We start from the raw sequence: 24,958 nt of genomic DNA, 5'->3' as shown, positions 1-24,958 counted from the left end.
CGATGATCGTTTTTTTTTACGATAGACCACAAGGTACAGACGCCTTGAACAGCTTCACTGTTAAAAGTAGAGTATGCACTAAGTGAGCATATTTCACAGGCTCTAAAGCAAAAAAATTCCACTTTTAACAGCGGAGCTCATTTAGGCTTGGAGTACGCCTCCGCAATGCACGCAAACATTCGAATGTACTTGCGCCGCACTACCAGGTACAACAGGTGCGAGGGAAAGCAAATACATTATAGAGACAGAGCGGAGCGAAGAAGAGTCGCTGGAAGAAATTTTGTAGCCAGGGGTGGGACAGAGTAAAGCCTAGTAAAACGAAGAGGCTCGGCGAAGTGGAGCCGGGGAAGAAAAGGAATAGATAACCAGGTTGCTATCCAGGCAATCACACCTGGATATCGAGTCGTTACCCTCATACGCCTTCGTACCGTGTGCTACGCAGCTTCGCTGCTCATCCACCTTCACAGAGTGGAATCACTCATGAGTTTTTTATCGCGCTCTGACTGGGTGAGTACGATTATCAACCAATGGAAGCCCCGGAACAGAGTCTACACAGAGCTGTACCGCGTATACGCTATCGACAACCATGCTTTAGCTGCTGTCACGTGGTCATTTCTTTGCGCTCGTCAAATAAAGATTCAATTTCAGGCTGCTCACACACATGCGTTCACCGATTCTTCCTTTCTTATCTATGTCTTCTGTAGCTCTTTCTTCTCTTCTCTGTTTGCTGACAAACCTCAGACATGGCACTGGCTCAGCCAACTAATTCAGCCATGTCAAAAACCGGAACGGCTGTTTACGAAAAAAACAAAACGACTAGGCAATCACGCATCGTAAAGCTACACGATTTAGTTGTGTATTTTTTGTTTCTTCATTTCTTTCGATTCTTTCTTTACGAAGGATAAGCTTCGACATGATGAAGAGGAGGACGAAGTTTAATGGTGGCGATTCACGAGTGCTAGCTTCAGCAGATGGCAACGGCGGTAAGCGTTGAAGCAGGACACCAATGTCACCGGTAAACTTCGAGCCTTCTTCGGGATTTCGAACGTCACGGTGCTTCTACGAGTAGGCGCGCTGGACGTGAGTGTTTGCTTCATCGTGCACGCAATGTAGCAATACGATACAGGGAGCACCTGCACAGCAAAAATGATGGAATCCGGGGTAATGTACAATGAGGTTCTCGCTGTTGGTTGTGCATAAATAACGGCGAAAGTTCCGCGCCTACGTACTGAAGAAGCTCTGAAAAAGTACATACATGCATACCAATTAGGTCACTTTGGAATTGCTAGTGGCTTGGTGTGCGTAATTTAGTGTGTGTGTCCACCTCTTCTGCTTATGTACGTTGACTTTCCTGCCCCTAAATATCAATCTACCTTAAATAAATGAAACGAATTTACTGCGCCACCAATGTTTCGATGATGTCAACCTCTCGCCACGTTGTCTTCACAACACGAAAGATTGTTTTCGCTCCCATTTTGCAACAGAAGCGTACTAATTACAGCTCCCGTTGTCAAATAGAGCTACAATGTAGTGTCAATATTTGTGCGAACAGCTCTACGCAAAAAAATTAAACCAGTTGCTTTAATGGACGTACAGTACTGCACATCTCTTCAGAAGTTGGCTCCCTCCATATGCAAGTGAGAAAGGAGCAGCAGTCTTTTCATATATTTTTTTTTTCTCCTGAATACGAAGCACGCAAGAAAAAAATCTCACGTGCCTTTCTATCGAGGATGCGGACGAAAAATGGCTTAGTTTGATATCACTGAGTTAAAACAAAAAGCTTGCCGGTGCGACATATTTCCCCTCGTGGTAGTATACAGTAGGCCCATGTCCTGCACAGGGTAGGCACTTCTCTATAACTGCAACTACACCAGGATACCTTCCGTGTGCTCGCCTTTGTTGGCATATACCGAAATGTCCACCCATAAAGAGAGGTGTTGTATATACATGTTTCCAATTGGACACCCACGAGAGAAGTGTTATATTCATCTCTCCAAGTATCCATTCAACCAGAAGGGTCTACCGGCTGCGGCGAATGCATTTCCGATGGAGGCGGAAATGTTGTAGACCCGTGTGTGCTCTGATTTGCGTGCACGTTGAAGAACCCCTGGTGGCCGAAATTTCCGGAGCCCTCCACTACGGCGTCTCTCATAATGATAGGGTAGTTTCGGGACGTTAAACCCCACATATCTATCTAACCAGATGGGTCTACTGTCGTTTCAAAGCGCAAGATCTTCAGTGCAAACGACAGCGCCCGCTTCTTGCAGGTGCTGCTGGTGACTGTTGGCCCAAGCATTCTGGGCACATGTGCGCAGTTTCTCTGCTCACGACGCTGTCGCTTGCGTTGGGCGGCGGTGCCGCCTCTGGCGTGGCCGCGGTCGAGTTGGCAGGATGCGCGTACGTGGGGGAGCGCAACGTGACCCTGCACGAAGACGACAGTTACGTCCACCTGTGGAACTACGTTGCGTCGGGAATCGCAAATTCGCTCGCCGAAGACGTAGACACAGGTAAGCGCGCCCCTGTATACTCAATGCGATAACCATGCATAGTACACTGTCCTCGCTCTTTATTTTCCATCCACCCTATCTGAAAGCCAGGGACCAAAGGCAGGCCATTGTGAGAAGCACGCCCTTGCTTCATTTTCATTTTTTTTTTCAATCATTCTGAAACAAGTTTTCCTCTAGACTCGGCCAATGGGTGCAAGGGGGAGGAGGAGGAAGCAACAAAAGGGAGAAGGCAGGGAGGTTAACCAGAAATACATCCGGTTGGCTACCCTACAGGTGCAAGGGGAGGGCACAATGAAACTCTGCCCCCCCCCCAGGCAGAACCTGCGCGAGCAAACGCAATTTATTTCATGGAGTTAATATAACAAAATATAAGATCTATATTACCTAATTCTTATGCGCAAGGCCGCTGGGGCTTCATGGTCATGCATACCCTGTTGCAAAGCGCAATATCTCGGGCTTGACTGCTGGACTTGTGGTTGGTTCAAGAACAATGCAAAAACAACTGTGTACTTGGATTTTGATATGCGCTGAAGGATTTGAAGGGGTAGAAATTTATTTGGGGCCCTTCACTATACGGCGCGCGTAACCCGTGTGCATTTTCGCAGAATGAAGGCTTATCGCTAATCAATTAATTATCAAACCAGCTGACCGTATACGATCAAAATGAATGCTCAAATTTTCTTGCGCTCTTTTTTTTCTTTTGTTCATTTTCAAGAGAAGATACTGGACGAAAGGATTTTCGACATGCGTACTGGACTGACCAGCTTGGTAAGTAGCAGTGTTGCGGAACGGACACCTTCATTCCATTCCAATTCCACACCGGGGGATTTGCCACTTGCCGTAATTCCATTCTTTTCAATACCCCGGAATGAGAAAAAAAACCTTTGCCCATTCCCACTCCGGGAATGGCCAGGCAAGTCAATTCCGCTCCTACGATTCTTCAACTTAGGAAAGGCATATCTTGATAGCTTTATCAAGCTAAGAATGATTGTAACAACACAAAAATGATGTCATTAGCTGCATAAGAACTGCAAAACCACGCTAAATGCGTTACCATAGCTGAGGGAAAGTAACTTGGTGACTCATCTCGTGAAGTATACTACAACCACGCCACTAGTTCCCATAGGGTAACCTCTCCCGCTATATGGTATTTGCATGAGTGGCACAATCTTAAAAAAAAAATGTTAGTAAACAGTTGGCAAAGCATTAATTTACTTGTTTCGAGCGTATTTCACTACCTTCGCAGCTTGAAACGTTTGCCCTTACAAACCAGAATGCTTTCTTGGTCTTTCTCTTAACTATATAGGTAACTACTATGCCACACACGTTGCCACACTTCTAGTAAACACCATCGTATATCTTGCTGTAACCGTGATACTCTCAAGAGGAATTTAGACCAATTGCAATTTTGTCGATTACTTTGAAATGGCAATTATATCGTGCCAAGTGATGACACACACATATATAAGAGCAGACGATGATGTGTAGAATACGTCCATTATTTTTCTAAATTCTATGGCTGCTGACAAGGGCACTGTGTGCTATTACGAAGTGGGAACATAAATAGCCTAAAAACAACTATGCGACACCGGCCAAGTCTTGATATTCAATGTGCACGTTTGCGTGTATGTCCTCGTCTTGGATTCATATGTCCTCGTCTGTGATGCCTCTTGTGTATGTTGCTGTGATGCATACTTGTCATGGTAATTACGTGAGGTAATTATCGGCGACTAATTAATCTACGTGGACAATCGCACTTCGCGTATTATTCGATATATATACTTCTGTTTTGAATGATCTTGATGTGGCAATGTACATGCACGCATAAACGCCCCTTAATTTAAATTCAGTAAAGTGTTAATTATTCGAGTCAGCACTATTGATGAATTACTTTGCAAACTAGCTAGTTCCGCTAATCAGCATTTTACTGGCTTCACTTACTAGGAGGTTAATGTTTTTTGTGACAAGTAAACGGTAAGTATTAGGTTTTGGGCGAAGAAGCAGGCCTTTTTTCTAAGAGTTCATGTTTAAACGAATCATGCTTTAATATTGTTCAAGTTTAAATGCGTTAATGCTAAAATGATGATTTAGCGAATCGTCACGTTGGGATTCGGGCAGGCGCTGTCTGGGTTTCGTGGGATAACTTACTTTGGCTGGCAATCCGAACCAATGCTTTTAAAAGTGTATTCTCTCTCTGTACGGTCCATCTTGCACAACAGCTCATCGCACACACAGTTCACACAGCACAAAGTTAATTGTGTACGAATATTTGCTGCGTTTACCTACAGAACTTTGCGAGAGTTGCATGCAAAGGCGCCTATGTAGGCAGAGGGAACAGTACTGCAAAAAAAAAAAGGGGGGGGGGTAATATGGGGCGAGACTGCTGCAAGCTGGTGTACGAAAGCTTGCAGTAAACACAAGCATCGCACCGGCGTCAATGCCCATCACAACTTAGAGATGCACTTTTTCGAATATGCGTCCGAAGAAGAAGCAAAAACAAAGTGAAGAATGGGGGGACAATTGGCGGCTGAGGCATCACCGATGGGAAAAAATCACTAGTGTAAGGTGGGTATGCTGCCACCGTATAGTTCCACAAGACGGATACCATGGCATAAAGACGTGGTTATGCGAAGAATAGACGTCAGACTCTTCCCAGGCGGCACTGCGAAAAACGCCGCCATCAGCGCCCCCATCGTCGCACCGGCCATATATGGGTAGTGCAAAGCGAGCCGTCCGCAAGTGAACGTGCATAGGCCCTCCTCTTCCGTTGACCTTGAGGTGCCATGTCCTGAATCGAGGACTTCACAAGCTCCTTACTTCAATCCAACCTCGCTTCAGATAAGTAGGAAGCTCATCAAAACAAACTGTGGGTACAATGCGAAAGATGTTTCAGTTAATTCGGCGTACTGCAACTGGCACTTTAAGTGCAAGCGAGCATCGCATGACATCGAGTTACAGGCAAGTACTCCGACATTCGTTTTGTAACGCCTAAATGCGTTAAACTTGGGCATAAATATAATGCCAAAGCGATGAAGTGAATATACAAGCAATCTATTTTACGATCAGTGGTACGAGGTTCACTTTATTCGTCACAAATAGCTTTGGCCGTTTTCGCCATTGCAGTTGCATTCTCCATCAATCTGTGAAATAACTGGTCACGGCATTTGAAGAAACAATACTATATTTACATTATTTACACATAGCAGTTAGAACAGTCCATGGCGGACGCTTTTTTCTTTTTCATCTTTCTCGAGAGTTCACGCGTTCTCTTCAACGCGTTCTTCTTCATCATCATAATCTTCTCAAGGAAAGACAAATATTCAATATCCTCCACCCACCGCGAAGTCGCGCACTTTGAGTTCATTACATCAAAGGCAGTTCCATCAGGTACAGAAGCTGGATAGGTCGTCATGGCCTCATATTCCACAAAAATTCTGGATTGTTATTGATTTTATTTCCCAGACACTTCAGTCGCTTCATTGCTTGCATTTGGTTACCATCTAGTTGTCCCCAACCTTTTTTCTAAGGAAGCGCGACTTGATAGCGGCCATTGAAGGAGGTAATGTCCTGTTCAAATCTTTCTTTTACTGCATTCTTTTCTTTGGTTGGAGCGTTGTCGGCTGGCATAATCCCGATGCCCTCCAAGTCTCTGAACCTCCACAGAATCTCGTCGGTAGAGGCAGTCGTACTTAGCCGAAAGACGCATACGTTGAGAGCTGATTTCAAAGGGGTGTCAAAAGAAAGTGGTCTTTGTAACATCCACCCAAAAGCAGAGCCCATAGCCACCAAGCTTTTCTGCCCATGGTACCGCTTCGTCTCTCCCGACATTAAAAAGGTGCTTGATTGGGCTGGTTGGTGCTGCATGGTCGATGAAGAAAGTGCTTAACAGTGCAAACGACAGGAGGGGATAAAAGCGACGAGAACATCAGTGCTCTGTTCTCGTCTCTTCTATCCCCTCCTGTCGTTTGCGCTGTTAAGCACTTTCTTTGTCTCCCGACATGAATTGCCCGAGCTAATCAGCACCGATTAAAAGACTGATTCCTTGAACTGCAGCCATGCCCGGTATCACCAATTTATCAGCAAGGAGATGACCACCGATTTCGATGTCTTTGACAAAGTTATGGTCGTCTGGTACTTGCACAACATCCTTGCAGACGAATGCATGATACTTCTGTGGCGGTTAACAGGTACTCCTTGGTGTCATACTGACTGTGAAGTTTTAGTTCGACGACACGATGTTGTCTCGGAACGAAACTTGTCTGTTCAAATACATTTAGCTGCAGCTAAATGTATTTGGACACACAAGTTTCACTCCGATTTAAGTTCTTTCAATCCAAGTGTCTTGGATACATGTTCACGAATAAATGTACGCTGACTTCCGCTGTCCACAATGCTACGAATATAGGCCTTTTGCGTTTTCCCCATGACCCATGCCCTAAATGTTTGCAATAAGACATCAAAGTCCACATACGAGTGAGAGCTGGTATGCAGATCATTTGCAGTGACGGAGCCTTCGTGTTCTTCCTTCTTAGGTCTCCACTTGTGATTGCACACTGAAGAAACGTGTCTACCTCCACATGTTCCGCACTTGAATTTTCTGTAGCAGTTTTTGGCTAGATGCCCTCTTACGGTGCATCAATAACATCGCTTCTCGGCAGCCAATTTATTCAACTTTTCTTCGAGGGTGAATACTGCTGTCACAAACTGAAGCTGCGTGTTTTGCAGACCCAGAAAACAGACAGTCTTTATCCTTCGCTTTCGACGAAGACTGCAAGACCGCTGCTGTTGGTAGAGTAGCATTCAAGTTCCTTTTCTCTTCGGGTGGACGGGTACCTTTCTTTTCTTTAAATTCACGAGCTTCACTTCTTTCGCGGCTTTTAACTACCACGCGAAGATACTGCAGGAGTTCTTGCAATTCCTTCTTGGCTGTGGCTGTCGATGATGAGTCATGCTGTTGTTATCCCGAACATGCATTGTCTGTCGTAGATGGCGGTGACCTTAGGTTGGCTTCTTTCCGGTAATAACCAACGACGATGTCTGGCAATGCCTTCAACAAAATATCCGTTATAGTAGTTGCATACCTGGCAGAACTGGCGTTTAATCCTTTCAGACCTCTGGTGTGACACTGCACATAATTCAACAGCTTTCGAAGATTGTAGACGTCTTCCGAAGAATAAACTGCAGGTAGAGCGCACATTCGGCGTAGATGGTCCTGTAAAATACGACTTTTCAAAATCTCGATGGCATCGTCATAGCACTCGGACGTCGCTTGCAGCCTAGAAATCGCGGCGGCTGCGTCCCTTTTCAGAAGAGTTTTTAGATATTGAAACTTTTCTCCTTTTGTCAGGTTTTCTTTTTCCTCTACAGCGGTCCTAAACTGCTCCCAAAACGAAGGCCAGTGGTAGAGCTGTCCGTCAAATGTCTGCAGCTGGAGTGTGGGAAGCTTGATTTCCTTGCGCAGTGTGTGATCTTCGGGCGTCTGGGATGGCCTTGCAGGTAGAGACTGGGTTGTCGTAGGACAACGGGTTTGACGGAATTGCCACTCCCGAGCCTTCAGCTGTTCCAGAATTTCTAGCGCAGCATCTGCATATGTCAACACAGCTTCAAACTCTGTAGCGAACTCGTCCTCTGGAATAAGCTCTCCCAGCTCGGCGTTAACTTTATTTAAATCTGCGTTGTCGCCTTGTAGCCGTTCAATCAAAGATGAAATCTTTGCACTGTCAGCACTTTCCATCACGGTTTGGCTTCATTGATGAGACGCGTATTCATCTGTCGTCGTGCCGTTCGCTTCTCTTTCAGCGCTCTGACGTGATTCATCTTGCTTCAACAATGCATGACCATGCTAACCTCAATCGATTGATCTGTTTGCTGTCACGGCGAAAAGCAGCGGCATATGTCCCTTCAAGATTTCCTTTCTGCCTTTCTTCTAAGGTTGCCACTATCCTACCGACGTGCAGTCTTCCGTTCGAAAGTTCCCGATGAGCACTGGTAGCATGTATTGTCCCTGTGAGTACTCCATATGGGTTTCAGCACCACTTTGTGAAATAACTGGTCACGGCATTTGAAAAAACAAAACTATATTTACATTATTTATACATAGCAGTTGGGACATTTCATGGCGGACGCTTTCCTCTTTTTCTTTTTTCTTGAAAGTTCACGCATTCTTTTTGACGGTTTCTTCTTCTTCTTCATCATCTTCTCAAGGAAAGACAAATATTCAATAGATCTCTCGCTTCCTGTGCGTTGAACAGGTTTATTACGCATGCTAAAATGTTCTGTTGACGGATCCGTTTGCACATACTGCTAACGGGGATGCATGCGTGCCCGCTCTCTCCGTGTACCGAAATTTCCGGAGCTCTCCACTACGGCGTCTCTGATAATCATATGGCGGTTTTGGTACGTTAAATCCCACATATCAATCATCAATCAACTGTCACGGTGTGCAACGAAATGCAAAACCGAGGCCTCCGAGATAGCTCCAGCAATCGCGGAGACCAATGGCAAGAAAAAAAAAAGCTTATTGTGGTCACGACCAGTTTGAGATTTACCTGTATGATGTGCATGTTCGCATTTCATAGATAAAGCCGAAACTTAGAGTCTTGAAAGCCCTCAGGTGTAATACTGTGGAGCTTCAGGTTATCGGCAGTCGCGGCGTGTGCGATAGTTATTGTGCGCGTCACCTGTCTACTGCTGCACGGTGTGCACCATGGTCAGAGGCTCTGTTAATCTTCATAATCAAAAATACGGTTTCCTTCCCCTTGATAAAGCTACTCAAAACAATAACAGGAGACCTATGTTATCACACTTTCTCACGCGAACGGCTGTAGACAACGCAAGTAATTCGCTTAACCAGCACAACAGCCAATGTCCAGTGCTCTCGCCGTTCTGCTTCGCAAAAGCTACAAAACACAGTAATACGAAGTCCTTAACGTCAGTAGCAATTCACAACGCAACCGTAGCCTCATCTGGGGTATTTTTTTTTTCGTAGAGCACGGAGCTGTTTCATCTGCTCTTGTTCTCGCCGTCGTTCTGGCGAGTGAACCAGCAAGCACTTCACGGCGGTTCGGGGACGCGCCTGATTAGCGGAGAAAAACTCTTAGCTATTTCTCTAAGAGTTCAATGCTCAAATACGCATATTTAATTCAATCGCTGTTTTTTACGCTGTCGTTACACCTGGTTGCGCAGCAAACTGTGCAAGGGAGTCGGGCTTTGCACTACTCAAAACTGCGTTGACAGGTGGCGCTGCGTGTCCGCAAGTTAGTCAGACGTCTATATAAAAAACTTTTGGAGCAGCATAGTCTATATATAAGGACAGAATTATTGCAGATACGTTGCTTATGTGCCATGCTTGTAATCAGCCTAGGCTCTCAACTTACAGCTTTATTGTTGAATTAGAGGGTCTTAATTACCAGGCTTGTAATCAGCGAAAGCTTTTACGTTATTTGAGGGTTTGAGTTACTAATTTTTATTAGTAAAAAAACAAAACAGCATTTCGATGAAAATGTGCTCCATATTCGGAAAAAGACCTAATTCTATTCCGATTCCATTTGGGGGTCGCAAAAAGGTCAAATGATTCCTGATTCATTGCGCCCCGCCACGGTGGTCTAGTGGCTAAGGCACTCGGCTGCCGACCCGCAGGTCGCGGGCTCGAATTCCGGCTGCGGTGGCTGCATTTCTGATGGAGGCGGGAATGTCGTAGGCCCGTGTGCTCAGATTTGGGTTCACGTTGAAGAATCCCAGGTGGTCAAAATTTCCGGAGCCCTCCACTATGGCGTCTCTCATAATCATATGGTGGTTTTGGGACGTTAAACCCCACATATCTATCTATCTATCTATCTATCTATCTATCTATCTATCTATCTATCTATCTATCTATCTATCTATCTATCTATCTATCTATCTATCTATCTATCTATCTATCTATCTATCTATCTATCTATCTATCTATCTATCTATCTATCTATCTATCTATCTATCTATCTATCTATCTATCTATCTATCTATCTATCTATCTATCTATCTATCTATCTATCTATCTATCTATCTATCTATCTATCTATCTATCTATCTATCTATCTATCTATCTATCTATCTATCTATCTATCTATCTATCTATCTATCTATCTATCTATCTATCTATCTATCTATCTATCTATCTATCTATCTATCTATCTATCTATCTATCTATCTATCTATCTATCTATCTATCTATCTATCTATCTATCTATCTATCTATCTATCTATCTATCTATCTATCTATCTATCTATCTATCTATCTATCTATCTATCTATCTATCTATCTATCTATCTATCTATCTATCTATCTATCTATCTATCTATCTATCTATCTATCTATCTATCTATCTATCTATCTATCTATCTATCTATCTATCTATCTATCTATCTATCTATCTATCTATCTATCTATCTATCTATCTATCTATCTATCTATCTATCTATCTATCTATCTATCTATCTATCTATCTATCTATCTATCTATCTATCTATCTATCTATCTATCTATCTATCTATCTATCTATCTATCTATCTATCTATCTATCTATCTATCTATCTATCTATCTATCTATCTATCTATCTATCTATCTATCTATCTATCTATCTATCTATCTATCTATCTATCTATCTATCTATCTATCTATCTATCTATCTATCTATCTATCTATCTATCTATCTATCTATCTATCTATCTATCTATCTATCTATCTATCTATCTATCCAGTTTCATTGCAATTCCGGAGTGGAAACTCCGCAACACTGAAAAAAAAAAGAGTCAACCTTTGTGGTGTCTGTGCAGTGTCGTGCGCTCTCGGAACGAACGCAGACAGTGACGCGAACAGGCAAACCAACACGTACATTTGTTCTCTTGATTTTGCAATAATGACATTGCCAACCGATTTGTAGAAGAACAACAGGCGAGACGGTGGAGATGAACCCGTGCCGAGATCACAGTTTTATTCGGGACGCAGGCGTAGGCAGAGTCGCCGCTGTAGCATCCAGCCAGGTCCAGAAGCTAGGATGGCTGTTCTCCAATTCTTCGTGGCTCGTGCCACGTGAGCCAGGTGGCTCGCTTCTTCTTCGGCGCGGGCAGCTAGCCAAATCCAGCGGGGCGCTACATAGGCTCCCCTTAGCGCTTTGTGCGATCGAAAACATATGTACAAATAAAAAAAGGTGGAAAGAGACTATATGCATGAACGACAGTCCGCAAAGTGTCCGTTTGCGAAGTCCAGGTCGTCAACGGGAATGGGCCATCGGCTCTAAGTAGCGGGTCTCCAGCGGGCGACTCTGGGAGAAGCGCAACGGACGAAGAAGGAGGCGCCTGGTAACATCACTAGTGACACGCTAAAACCTTATACCATATTCCAATACAGCCCGTAAGCAAGAACATGTAAGGTACCGCGAATGCGGCATCGCCGACGGTCGACTCACCACGAGGGACTCGCGGGGAACGACCCGCTGTTGCCGTTTCCCGCGGGTCCTCCCCAGAAGACCTCCGTCTAGACACGCTGCCAAACCCGAAATAGTATTGTATTGTTTTCCCGTGCGCCGGCCCGGCCTCTCCGCCACATACGCGTGGTGGCGCTCTTGATTTGACTAAATTGATTCATTGAATTTTTGTGGGCTCTGCCACATTGGCGGAATGCCGCAATTCTATAATCAAGCTGTGAGCCTGATTTTTCTAAGACGCTTTAAACGAGGTTCTTCGTTTGTTATCGGCGTTCGGCACAGCGATATTTCGTCGAAATTTTCCGAGTTGCTCCCACACCGAAACAACACACGCCTAATGAAGACGTTGTGCCTCGGCTTTGTTGCGTCGTAGTAGTTCGCGCTGTTGTACTTTGACCCCAACACTATTTTCAACGTGTTTAGACGGCCTTTTTAGACATTTAAGACTAAATATTTTCAACTTTTGAGTTGCTAGGTTTATCACTTATCCCTTCGGCCAAAGCTTCCTCTGCTAAAAAAGAATAAATGTATGCACTTCAATTACTTATTACAGATCTTCAACATAGACAGGTTTAGTTTCTTGTAGAATGCTCATGTCAGCGATGTAAGTCTGTAGGCAGAGAAGGTGTATTATATATATATATATATATATATATATATATATATATATATATATATATATATATATATATATTTCGCCCCGCCATACCATGCATTACTGCAACATTATCGGCTCGAACGCAGGTTATACCCCCCGCCACATCTAAAACTCACAAGAGACGAAGCGACTGACTATAGGTGTTTTCAAAGCAACACGTTCACACACGGCGTACTATTGCACCATATGAGGCCAACGTTGCACAGCTACATCTGCCCTCACTGCAATGTGGCAGACACTCTGGCGCACCTCCTACTGCAGTGCAAAGTAAGCGTCCCAAGACTACGAGCAGCAGCACCAGATGCGGACCAAGACCTCCTCAGTGAAGCGTGGGAGGCTGCGATCTCCCAGCCGGACCTGGTCGAGCAGCGTCAACTCGTCGCTCGAGCTCGGCGGGCTGTCCAAGCCAGAGGGTTCCTGGAATAAGGGACCTTCCCACCTCCACTCACAAGCTTCTTTCAATAAATGTTTTCTCTCTCTCTCTCGCCCCGCCATGGTGGTCTAGTGGCTAAGGTACTCGGCTGCTGACACGCAGGTCGCGGGATCAAATCCCGGCTGTGGCGGCGGAATTTCCGATGAAGGCGGAAATGTTGTAGGCCCGTGTGCTTAGATTTGGGTGCACGTTAAAGAACCCCAGGTGGTCAAAATTTCCGGAGCACTCCACTACGGCGTCTCTCATAATCATATGGTGGTTTTGGGACGTTAAACCCAACAAATCAATCAATATATATTTGCCCCCGTTTGGTTTGATTGCTATATAGTTGCAAAATGCCATTTCGAAGAAAGTCTACGCATATGTTCTGGTAAAAGCGAAGTAATAAATTAAAAAGGCTACACAGTATATCTAAGCGCATCTCGGAGCTCTACACCAAAACACCCGTTAAGATTCTACGTATGCTTCTTTCTCTTGCGTAGACATCTCAGCACCAGCCGCGGCTGAACAGCGCGTGGTACGTGCTCACAACGCTCATCGTGGTGGTCCTCGTCCTCCTTCCCGTTCTCGTGATGTCTCGCTTGTCCGTGTCACGCATCCACTGGGGTTTCCTGCGAAAGGTTGTCCGGCTGCCCACGCGAGCAGACAGCATCACGTGGTACACAGCACTCACGGGGGCGTTTGCGTCTTTGATCACGTGAGTGCACGCGAGCGTGCCCATAATTATGTTAAAAGGGACGCTAAAGGTGTAGAATAAATTAGTTTAGAGATGAGAAATTTTACTCAAGCGTCGTTACTGTCCCCACCACGAGTTTATTGATAGATAGGAAAATGAAAGCCAATATTTCACTCTTAACTTTCCCGCCAACGTTTTTGATCGTGACGTCACGGATTTCAAATTTCATCTTTGTACTACGACCAGATAGGCTGAGCGAAGACTAGGCGCTTCATTTTTACCGATTCGCAACTACGTACGCTCTATAGCAGATGCCGTGGAAATCTGACGTCGTGTAAAGTGTGACGGGAACTTCAAGGGGGCGTCGCCGCCCTGCGCCCGCATTTTATTTTCGCGCGTTTTCTGAATTAGCAAACGTCTTCCCATGCTGAGAGTGGAGCTTCTTGGTATCGAGGAAAAGAAATTCACAAATACGATAAAGATCGCTTTTTTACTTAGCGTCCCTTTAAGAGTGATATCGACTACAAGGTAATACCGCTGCTCGCACTTTATTTTCGCACATTTTTTCGTTTTTCCGCGGTTAACAGTGCTGTTTTTTTTGGTGTCGCTAAAGAGAAATAAATAAGATAAAGTTTGTGTTTTTATTTAGTCTACCTATGAGACTGACCATGATATTGGGTTAAGTTCGTACTAAAGGATCTACAGTCATCGTCTGGTTCAAGTCTATCCGTGACATTGTTCTCTTACTTGCTGTTGATAAATTGAAGCAAGATTTGCAGCCCTGGAATATGCCTTTTTTTTATTGACGACTCGGTCCATCTCGTTAAGACAACGTTACTCCCGTTAAATCGCTTATTTACTCAGGGGCTTCAGTCTATACCTCTCGACTCCACTTGAGCAATACGCAACTGAACTGGGGTGAATGATGAGCAGCAACAGTATATATATGCTCCATGGGGTCGACGTATGCGGTTGAACCACGTACATTGCCTCATCGCCCAATGTCTTGTATCATATGGTAAGGAAAGCTGTTACGGCCAAGTGTCACCCTTCCTGCTGTCAGCGGCCCTCGAGTTCGCACAGCTGAATTCTCCGGCAGCGTTTCATTCTCCGGCAGCGCCTCCTTCTCCGGCACCGTGTCCGTGCTTGCTCGGGAAACGCTGCACTGCGTTAACGTGGACTCCGAGCCCTGAGCGCGTCCACTCGACGCGGTTGCCCATTGGTTCAACGATCATTCAAAAAACAAAAAAGTGAGCCTTCGAGCGAGACCGCATAGCAACGCATCGCCAGAGAGGGGAGAACGAACCGAGATTCGAGCCGGGACCGCAGAGCAACGCACCGCAGGGCGAGCCGAGACGCGAGTGGCGTCGGACGTATCCGATCGAGCTCCTGCACCGAGTCCAGTTTCCTTTTACATGTAACCACTGCCGATTCACCTGTAACTTCGCACAATACAGTTTTTCTTAAAATTTGAACCTTGCCTTGACTACATTCATTCGGACATCGCTGACATGGCGCAGTCGACAGGATGTGAATCGACCGAGCTGCATGCGGAGGAGGAAACGACGCCACGAGAAGGAGCGACGCCACGCCGTGCATCGTCTCGGGACTCCGAAACGACCATCGTCGAAAGTGTGTTCACGACCCTCGACCACAGCAGGATGGCCAATGTAACGAAAAAGCAACTCGTCGACGAGCTGAGAGCACGAGGTCTACGGTGCTCCGGACGAAAGGACGAGCTCATCGCAAGAATCATCCGCGACAACATCACTCGCCAAGCCCTAGAGCCGACGGACTCGTCAACGAAGGACCAGGCTGCCTACGACGACGACAGGCAGGCGCACCTGGAGACGCTGTCCGCCGACAACGCGAGGCTTTGCGCTGAACTGAGCAGCCTGCGAGCCCAGCTTAACCGTGCGACCACGAGTGAACGTGAGACATTGCACGAAGCCCATCAGAACGCTTCACTGCCAACGGAACGGGTGACGACTCCAACCCTCGGGCTGCACCATTCCGTTCCTGCTGACATAACGATGTCCTCGCGTTCGACGCGGCCACCGTCACTGAACGACGGCACCAACCAACACGCGGCACGCCCCGCCGCGCCGACCGTTTCAACGCACGAGGGAGAACCTTCCATGGCCCAGATCCTCGCCGCGCTCGTGAACACACAAGCCCTGCTCGCCAACACGCTGTCGAGAGGTCCACCGACGACGAGCCCGATCCAGATTCATTCCACAAGCGACACGTCATCCTCAATCCCCTTGTTCGATGGGACGCCGCAACAAAGTACTCACGAATGGATCACGCAAGTGGAGAGAATCGCAGCGCTCGCCCACTGGACGCCATCGCTGACGTTGGTGACAGCAGCAAGCCGCTTGACGGGATCTGCCAAGGATTGGCACAGCGCCTACGGCTCACAGTATGACACCTGGGAGCAATGGAAGGAAGCGCTCATTCTCCTATTCAAACGAAAGCTGACAATGCAGGAGTTCCTCGAACTGCAGACGAAGCGACGCCTTTAGAGCCACGAGACCGTCGTCGAGTACATGTACTCGAAGAACGCCATTCTGAACAAGGCGCCGTACCGTTTAGCAGAGGAAGAACGTATTTTCCTCATTCTCAGCGGCATCGAGGACGACACATGGGCCAACCCACTCGCAGTGCAGCTGTGTGGCACAGTAACCGAACTCATTGACAGAGCGGCTTTGCTCGACGCGAGGCGTCGCACGACCGTGTGTGCCGAGAACGACAAGAAACCGTCATCGTCTACAGCAAGCCGTGGTCAGGGTTCGAACCAGCGGGTGCCAGCCAGCAGCTCTGCCAACTTGCCGAAGGCCAACCCGCGCAGCGATTTCTCGGGAGCTCCACACCCGCGGCCCATCTCTGCTCGTTCGTGCTTCAACTGCGGCGACATCGGTCACCTGTCCCGTGATTGCAGAAAGCCGAAAACGCCAGCAACGATCAGAGCGGACGAGAAACGAGCGAAGAGGGACAATAGCAGCCACGAAACAGGGACTACGTCACCTAGGCAAGCGAACTGTTTTTTGCATTCGACGGGCGGCACATTACCAATAGTGTCCGGTACTGCTAACAACCGACCCGTCCGCGTGTGCATTGACAGTGGCGCCAACTTATCCATCATGAGTGCCAATGCCTTGACGGACGACATTCCCACGCACGCATGGGTATCGCACGAGAACATTGAAGTTCTCAACCGCAGCATATGCCCAACTCTCGCTGCAAGGCTTGATGTGACATTGGGCACCACGAATGTGCGACTCGAAGACGTCGTGGTAACGGAACTGCCCAGCGGCATCGACCTGATTCTGGGATCAGACTGGCGACGAGTCGCGAACGTCGACGTAACGTTTCACACGTCAAACGATGTGACTATCGTTCCAGTCGAGCCCTCCGGAAAATTTTCATCGTCCGAAGTGCCACCCCCGAAACAAGGCATACCACACCGCACCGGGGAAACGCTTATTGCGACGTTCTGCCGGATATCGGACGAGAGTGTTTCCGAAGACGAAGGGTACGTGCGCCTCAACACGAAATGTCCCGCACCCGACGAAGACTTCACGAGTATAGTCGAAGACGCCACACGGAAGATAACGAAGGATGCCACCGAGGCAGAGAGGGAACAACTTCGCGCAATTCTGTTAAGGCATCACCAAGCGTCCACTTCCAAAGGCGACACTTTGGGAGTGTGTCCTCACACCGAGCACAGCATCGAACTCAGAGACAATATACCAGTGTCATCGAGGCCGTACAGGTGCTCACCAGCTGATCGCAAGTTCATCCGAGAACAGGTGAATGACTACCTCTCCAAGGGCATCATAAGGCCGAGCGAAAGCGAGTACGGTGCTCCAACGATAGTCGTCGACCAACCGCACCACCCGACGACTCCACGAAGAATGGTACACGTCTATCGCAAGCTCAACGAGAAAACCATCAACCCTTCTTATCCAATGCCCGTCATGGAAGACGTTATTGACGATGTCATGCGCGACGGATCGGCTTACTTTACTGTGTTGGACGTGAAGACGGCATTTCTGATTATACGAATGAAGCCGGACGACGTACGCAAGACCGCATTCGTCACTCCAGACGGAAAGTACGAATACCTTCGAATGGCCTTTGAGTTTTGCAAGGTCCCTCAGACCATGCAAAGAGTCATGCGTCGCACGTTCGATGGCTTACCTAGGACAGCTACGTACATGGACGATGTCGGGCAGGGAGCCACAACAGTGAGGGAGGCTTTGGATTTGCTGAACGAAGCACTCAGGAGAGTCGTGATCAACGGCTTGAAGATGGATCTCCGGAAATGCCAGTTGATTCAAGACGTATTTTTCCTGGGTTACGTGATCTTCGCCGAAGGACGAACACTGGACGAATCCAGAGTTGCCGCTGTCGAGAAAATCGAGCCGCATCGCAACGCAAAGAAGCTGTACTCCTTCCTGCAGTTCGCTAACCACTACCGAAAGTTCATACCGGAGTTTGCAAAGGTCACGCACAAGCTACGGCACCTTCTGGCGAAGGACGTTCCTTTCGTATGGACTGACGCTCATGAAGCAACTGTCAACGCCATAAAACACGCCTTGAAGAACCCGCCGATCTTGTCGAGCTTCCGCCCAGACTGCCCGACTAACGTTCACGTCGACGCTTCGCAAACCGGGCTGGGTGCGGTGCTTTCTCAAACTCAAAACGGAAAGGAGCGAATCATAGAGAACGCAAGCAGATCACTAAACGAGCACAATCGTGGTCTACACTCTAATATGCTCGAGTGCATGGCGCTTCGCTGGGCGATCACTGAGAAGTTTTCGGTCTACCTGAGAGGAGGCCCTCGTTTTACAGTGTTCACGGACAACTTCAGCTTGTCATACCTTGTCCAGAAGGGAGCCAGCAACCGCAGATTTTCGAGGTGGACGCTCGACTTAGCAGAGTACACCTTCGACGTCAAGCACAAGCCAGGACGCCAGAACTCCGCTGCTGACGCACTCTCGAGGCAGTCGGAATCTGCAGAGGCTTTCGACCAGGGCGTTTCGACCCGAGACCTTCACTGCTACGCAGTAGTGGTCGGCAACCACAGTCGCCTACGCGAGTTTCAGGAGAGGGATACTGACTGCAAAAGATTTCGGGAGGAGGCCAAGCACAAATCTTCAGACCACGAGATCGAAAACGACATACTGGTAAAGAAATCTCTCGAGGGGGGACGGGTCCGTTGGAGGGTGATCATTCCCGCTGCCCTCCGAAGCAGTGTGATGATCGTTTTCCACGACAACAACGGCCACCTAGGTGTAGAGAAGACAAGAGACCTGATCCAGCGAAAGTACTGGTGGCCACCGATGAGAAAGGACATACGCGAGTATGTTGACTCCTGCCACACGTTCCAGACTATCAACGCCCGCACGACACGGAATGAAGGTTGCCTCATCCCACGCGATATTCCTACTGAGCCAAACGTGGTGATATCCCTGGATCACATGGGTCCGCTAAACGAGAAGGGAGACCACATCCTCGTGTGTATCGACCACGCCACGAGATACATGGACGCCGTGACCGTACCGAGCACTTCGTCGACGCACTACCTTGACTTCATGACAAACCGGTGGATTCCGCGATTCGGAGTTCCCAGCGTCATTATTACGGACCAAGCCAAGGGATTCGTGAACAAGAAAACCAACCAATTCCATCGCAGACTGGGAATTGCTCATCAGAACTCCCCACCGTACTGGCCACAATCGAACGGACTGATCGAGCGAATGGTAGGAACATTGAAACAGGTGCTACGCGAAATGCTAAACAACAAGGACAAATGGCAGAAGGAACTACCCCGAGCAACGCTAGCAATCAACGCCACGAAGCATCGTCACAGTGGCCACAGCCCATTTCGACTCATGCACGGCTACGACCCAAAACTGCCAGGAGAGCTCAACCTCGCCTCAGTCGAGGGAGACATCGACGAGTCTCATAGACTACACGACTTGGCAAGGGGACGTGCGGAGACAAGAGAGAGGCTACTGCAGAGTCAGCGCAAAACAACGGTCCGATACGACAAGAAGCGGCGAACTCCGAGGTTCATAACGGGGGACCTCGTCCGGCTTGAGTTGAGCGCTCGAGGCACATTATACCCGGCGACAACTTTCTGTGGCAGCACGGCCAAGGCTACGTGGGCGGAGCCTATGCACATGTGCTACTGCGCCAAGTAGTCCGACCGCTTCGACGGGTGTTTCGGTTTCGATTTCACCAGCGCATACTTTATCCTTTGTGTGTCCGGCGTTGACCCAGGTTTCGTCAAGGTAGTATATGGGTCTGGAATAATAAACAACAAAAATGAAGCATGTCATCTGCAGCGAAGCGCGGCGAATGCAGCGAAACTCGGCTCGTACGTGTCACAATTATTAAAAATTGCTCGCGTTTCGGCTCGCGTTTGCTCGCGTTTCGCTGCAGGTTTCGCTGCTCGCGTTTCGCTGCGTTTGCTCGCGTTTCGCTGCTTTTCCTTACTTGCGCGTAAACGTTGTACGCCACCTTCTTGGCCTGTACGGACAGCTTTTGATTTGACAACGCCTGGTACGGCTGCGCAGCTGGTGGACTCGCGGCACGCGGCGGTGTTTCCACCGTAAGCGACGTTGACGAGCTGTAACCGGCGGACGCCATCTATGACAGTGAGGAATGCGGTGAGGTAAAAAAGCGACGGAAGCCAAAAAACCCCCAAAAAACCTGAGAGAGCGTGAAACGAAATTTTTTCTACTGCGCAACGTTTTTATTCACTAATTAAAAAATAAATCCACGAAAAATGTAAGTGACGAATGGTAAAATCTTAGTTACCCAGAACAGTTTACAAACGTTTTCGTTGAGGGACTACATGCTGTGGCGCAGTAAGACAAGCGTGCTTCGGCTCCGTAGCTTTGGCTGTGCTGCCACAGAAAGTTGTCGCGGGGTATAGACCCTCGCTATGAAGGTCCGTTCGAGATAACGGCCCTCGTCGGAGGAAACAGGGCTGAGATCCAAAGAGTACCCCACACACCGGGCATGATCAACCAAAAAATCGTCAACGTGGAGCAGCTTCGTAGATATAAGGAGCCGCTCCTAGAAGTTACGGAACCATCGCCATCTAACGACACGCACGCCTGAGGACAGGCGCAATTTTCGGGAGGGCCGTGTCAGCGGCACTCGAGTTCGCACAGCTGAATTCTCCGGCAGCGTTTCATTCTCCGGCAGCGCCTCCTTCTCCGGCAGCGTCTCCGTGCTTGCTCGGGAAATGCTGCACTGCGTTAACGTGGACTCCGAGCCCTGAGCGCGTCCACTCGACGCGGTTGCCCATTGGTTCAACGAACATTCAAAAAAATTGCCCGCAGCTTCCCTCGGGGGAACACTGAGGAGGATGCGGAGCATATAATTGGTTAACGGGGTGTTAAAGTGCGACTTACTTGGGTCGATGGCTAAATTGGTTAACGTGGTTGTGAAATGGGGTGTTAAATTGCGACTTACTTGGGTCGATGGCTAAATTGGTTAACGTGGTTGTAGGAGGGGGTGTCAAATGAGTGAACACGTACACACGTATGCGAAAGGGCGGCGCTGGTCGAAGGGACGTCGATCATTGTGTTTGTAGATTCGTTGGAATTCATTTCACCGCGACCTTGGACGTCGACGCGCCGTACAAACCAACCGACGAGCGGCAACTGAGCGAGCGAGCGCCGACCTTGAGTATATATACAGCGCGACGGCGCATGCACTGTCAGCTGTCGAATGTTCGAGAAGGGGGAGAAGCGCAACGGCGCATGCGCGCGCGTCAGCTGCCGATGTTCTCGAAGCGCGACGGCGCATGCGCGCGCGTCAGCTGCCGATGTTGTCGAAGCGTGACGGCGCATGCGCGCTACATTATACAGCTAGCGAATGTTCGTGAAGAGGAGAAGCGCACGCGGTGTGTAGAGGAGGAAGGGTGCACAGATGGTGGAGGAGTGAAGCGCGCGCGGTGTGTAGAGGAGGAAGGGATGCACAGATGGTGGAAGAAGGAGGAGGAAGCTTGCGGACGGCGCCGCACTACAAGCCTCGAGTATTAGATGCTCCGCATCTAAAAACAAAAAAGTGAGCCTTCGAGCGAGACCGCATAGCAACGCATCGCCAGAGAGGGGAGAACGAGCCGAGATTCGAGCCGGGACCGCAGAGCAACGCACCGCAGAGCGAGCCGAGACGCGAGTGGCGTCGGACGTATTCGATCGAGCTCCTGCACCGAGTCCAGTTTCCTTTTACATGTAACCACTGCCGATTCACTTGTAACTTAGCACAATACAGTTTTTCTTAAAATTTGAACCTTGCCTTGACTACATTCATTTGGACATCGCTGACACTGCAAACACGACCATGATACATTAAGACGTCTCTGTATGGTCCGCTGCACTGCAACGCGATATCTCTGGCATTGCGGCCCTGTAGTCTGAATGGCCGAGGCCAGCCGATGCTTAAGTTTCTTTTTTTCCGCGACCCTCCCAACACGATATCCGTGACGTGCTGAGCAAATCGATGAGAATAAAGCATGAAAAATCAGGCTTGCTGGTTTTTTGTGTGCGAATATTACTAACGAGAGACCGCACAGACTGACTTTCGCTTCACCATTGCAGATTGTTTTACATCTTTCAACTCTGTTCTTCATTTGGAGCCGAAAACGCTGTCGACATAATGCAAAGCAAGACTTGGGAGATAAGGAAGGACATGAGAACCTTTCTCAACAGCATGAACTGTGTGAGTGTTTTGCCTTGATATCAATGCACCTTGCTGACAAAGTGAAAAAGAAAAAAAAAGAGTGTGAGTTATGCATGGCGTTGAGCTCCTCTGGCATGTTGTAGCGCGTCTAACTGTTCATGGGAGCAGCAATGGGTTCATACGCTCGTGGTGTCTGCTGTTTCAGCGATTCGACCAGTTTCTTGACGGCGATATCAAGCCAACGTTGGAAGCCATGAAAGGCACTTTTGGTTCCGGAAGTGAGTTCGTAGACACATTCAATTGTCGAGAATGTGTAAGCCGGTGCGACCCATTAAACAATACTATACGTGCCCATGTTAGCATGACAAATCTCTCGTCTTTTAATGGGAAAGTTTAATTACTGCAACTCGATTTACCAGTCACGCGTTTTCGTCCTCAAGGCCACAAATCAAACCAGGCAGCTTGCCTGCAATTTTTTTTTTGCTTTACTGTTTCTTAGCTGTTGATGCAGGGAGAGATTAAAGCTTGTTATGCCGCACAACAATATAGCATTGCAAAGACGAATGATTTCAAGGGTGGTATCTTGTTACGGTGCTTATGTGAACCTATGGTGCTGTAAGTTGAGCTTATTGTTTTACCAGATAAACGAAGGCGTAAGCAAACATGTAGCAGAAATTTATTACAAGAGCTGCTTTCAAATGAAAAATTCTCGTCTTCATACCAATAAAGCAACAACCTTTTCTGTGACATTACGATTCGTTATATTGATCTTGATTTTTTCTTTTTGCTTTCCCTTAGTAAGCAGTTCGTTTCCAGAACAGCTGGCAAGAGAGGTACGGAAAGTAATAAGCAACACTCCACTTAAGGCTGTCTACAACACCAGCTTCATCGACAGTGAGTTTCTCGTTCTTGGACGCCTGAAAGCGTGGGTCTTCAAAAGTGTTTGTGCCGAAAGTAACCAGAGAGAATGTTTTCTTTTTTCTACCTGTTCAAAATATGGTGTAACATCCTGTGAAAAAATGATTACAAAGTACAGTCTCCACTAATAAAAACAAGGATGAGTTGCTGAACACCGAAGAGAAATTTTTCAGATAGCTGACCTGGAGATACTGTTTAAACACACACACACACACACACGCACACGCACACGCACACACACACACACGCACGCACGCACGCGCACGCGCGCACACGCGCACACGCGCACATACGCGCACACGCACACACAGTGAGAGAGAGAGAGAGATAGTCGACAGGAAAGTCTAGCTTGCACCTGTTTTATATTTTGAGAATGAGTAGGCTACGGCTTTGTAGAGACTCTTGACATGAGAGTAAATTTGCCCATCTACTTGGGTGGCCGAAACTATAAACCATAGGACCTCGCTATGGTGGGTGTCATAACAAATAGTTTTATATAAAATCCCAGAATTAAGAAATTTTGGTAAGCTTAAGCGTATTATCACCAAAAAATTATTTCAATATACAGTTATCTAATTTCTTTCATGCATGTACTTTTTTAATATTTCTTATTACTTCAGCAAAACGGCGATCAAAACACATACTTGATTTGTTTATTAACGACATGCGTGCAATTCCATCTTACTATTGTTTCATGCCCAGATAGAGTTATGCCCTTTCATGCATATTGTAATGAAGTAGATGATATATTGAACGAGTGCAGATTGGACTTTTTTATCAATAGTTCCTTTTTCTGTGTCGTGCATACTAGATATCAGATGACAGGATTGCATTTGCAACATTTCCTGCACTATAATTTTGACTAACGCGTTCAAATTTATTAGTCTCCGTTATTCTGCCTATTGTCTAATAGTGTTTCGCCTGTCTGTAGCACCTAACTATATGTTTTACTCTAACTATACATCACCGTTTGTCGTCACACTGTTCACAGTGCTACGTGGAACTATCACTGCTTATTCGAATAAGGCAAGTATTCTATGGCAAGTATATTGTCGTCAGCGTAGCTGCCTCCATATTTCCGGTTAGTGAAAGGGGAAATGACGAAAACAGTGCTCGAAATTGGCTTTGCTGTTGACACAGTGAAAAAAAAATTTAGAAAAAATTTAGACACCGGCGAAATCTGAGTATACAGCGGAGAAAGCGCCACCACTTGGTGAAAGCAGATTAATCTCTTTCTTTATCTTTCTTCCTCATCACCTTTTCTAATTTTATTTATTGCTTTTTACATCTCTTGTGTTTTCCTTTTTTTCTACATTTGTCCCTATACATCTTTTCTATATTTCGTCTATATTTATTTCTATATATTGGGGACGACGCAGCGAGCAATGGAAAGAAAAATGATAGGAGTAAGCTTGAGAGACAAGAAGAGATCAGAGTGGATCAGGGAACAAACCAGGGTTAAAGATTTCATAGTTGAAATCAAGAAGATGAAATGAACATGGGCCGGGCGTGTAGCGCATAGGTAGGATGACCGCTGGTCATTAAGGATAACTGACTGAATTTCCAGAGAAGGCAAGCAGGTTAGGGAGAGACAA

At 47.3% G+C, this 24,958-nt stretch overlaps 1 protein-coding gene across 1 annotated transcript in view; it reads left to right on the top strand.

Annotated features, from left to right (window-relative positions):
* The first annotated feature begins 913 nt into the window (after nucleotides 1-913).
* The window catches only part of LOC142794441 (uncharacterized), a 31,578-nt gene continuing 7,533 nt past the window's right edge, over nucleotides 914-24,958 (top strand). Inside the window, exons 1-8 of the mRNA XM_075885899.1 lie at nucleotides 914-983; nucleotides 2,268-2,507; nucleotides 3,223-3,275; nucleotides 13,546-13,760; nucleotides 22,364-22,484; nucleotides 22,651-22,723; nucleotides 23,244-23,339; nucleotides 24,355-24,389. Coding sequence (XP_075742014.1) covers nucleotides 914-983; nucleotides 2,268-2,507; nucleotides 3,223-3,275; nucleotides 13,546-13,760; nucleotides 22,364-22,484; nucleotides 22,651-22,723; nucleotides 23,244-23,339; nucleotides 24,355-24,389 — 903 coding nt within the window. The remainder of the gene's footprint in view (nucleotides 984-2,267; nucleotides 2,508-3,222; nucleotides 3,276-13,545; nucleotides 13,761-22,363; nucleotides 22,485-22,650; nucleotides 22,724-23,243; nucleotides 23,340-24,354; nucleotides 24,390-24,958) is intronic.

This window comes from Rhipicephalus microplus, chromosome 2, assembly GCF_043290135.1.
Source record: "Rhipicephalus microplus isolate Deutch F79 chromosome 2, USDA_Rmic, whole genome shotgun sequence".
In the NCBI taxonomy this organism is placed as follows: domain Eukaryota; kingdom Metazoa; phylum Arthropoda; class Arachnida; order Ixodida; family Ixodidae; genus Rhipicephalus; species Rhipicephalus microplus.
This window is presented reverse-complemented; position numbering and strand designations above follow the sequence as displayed.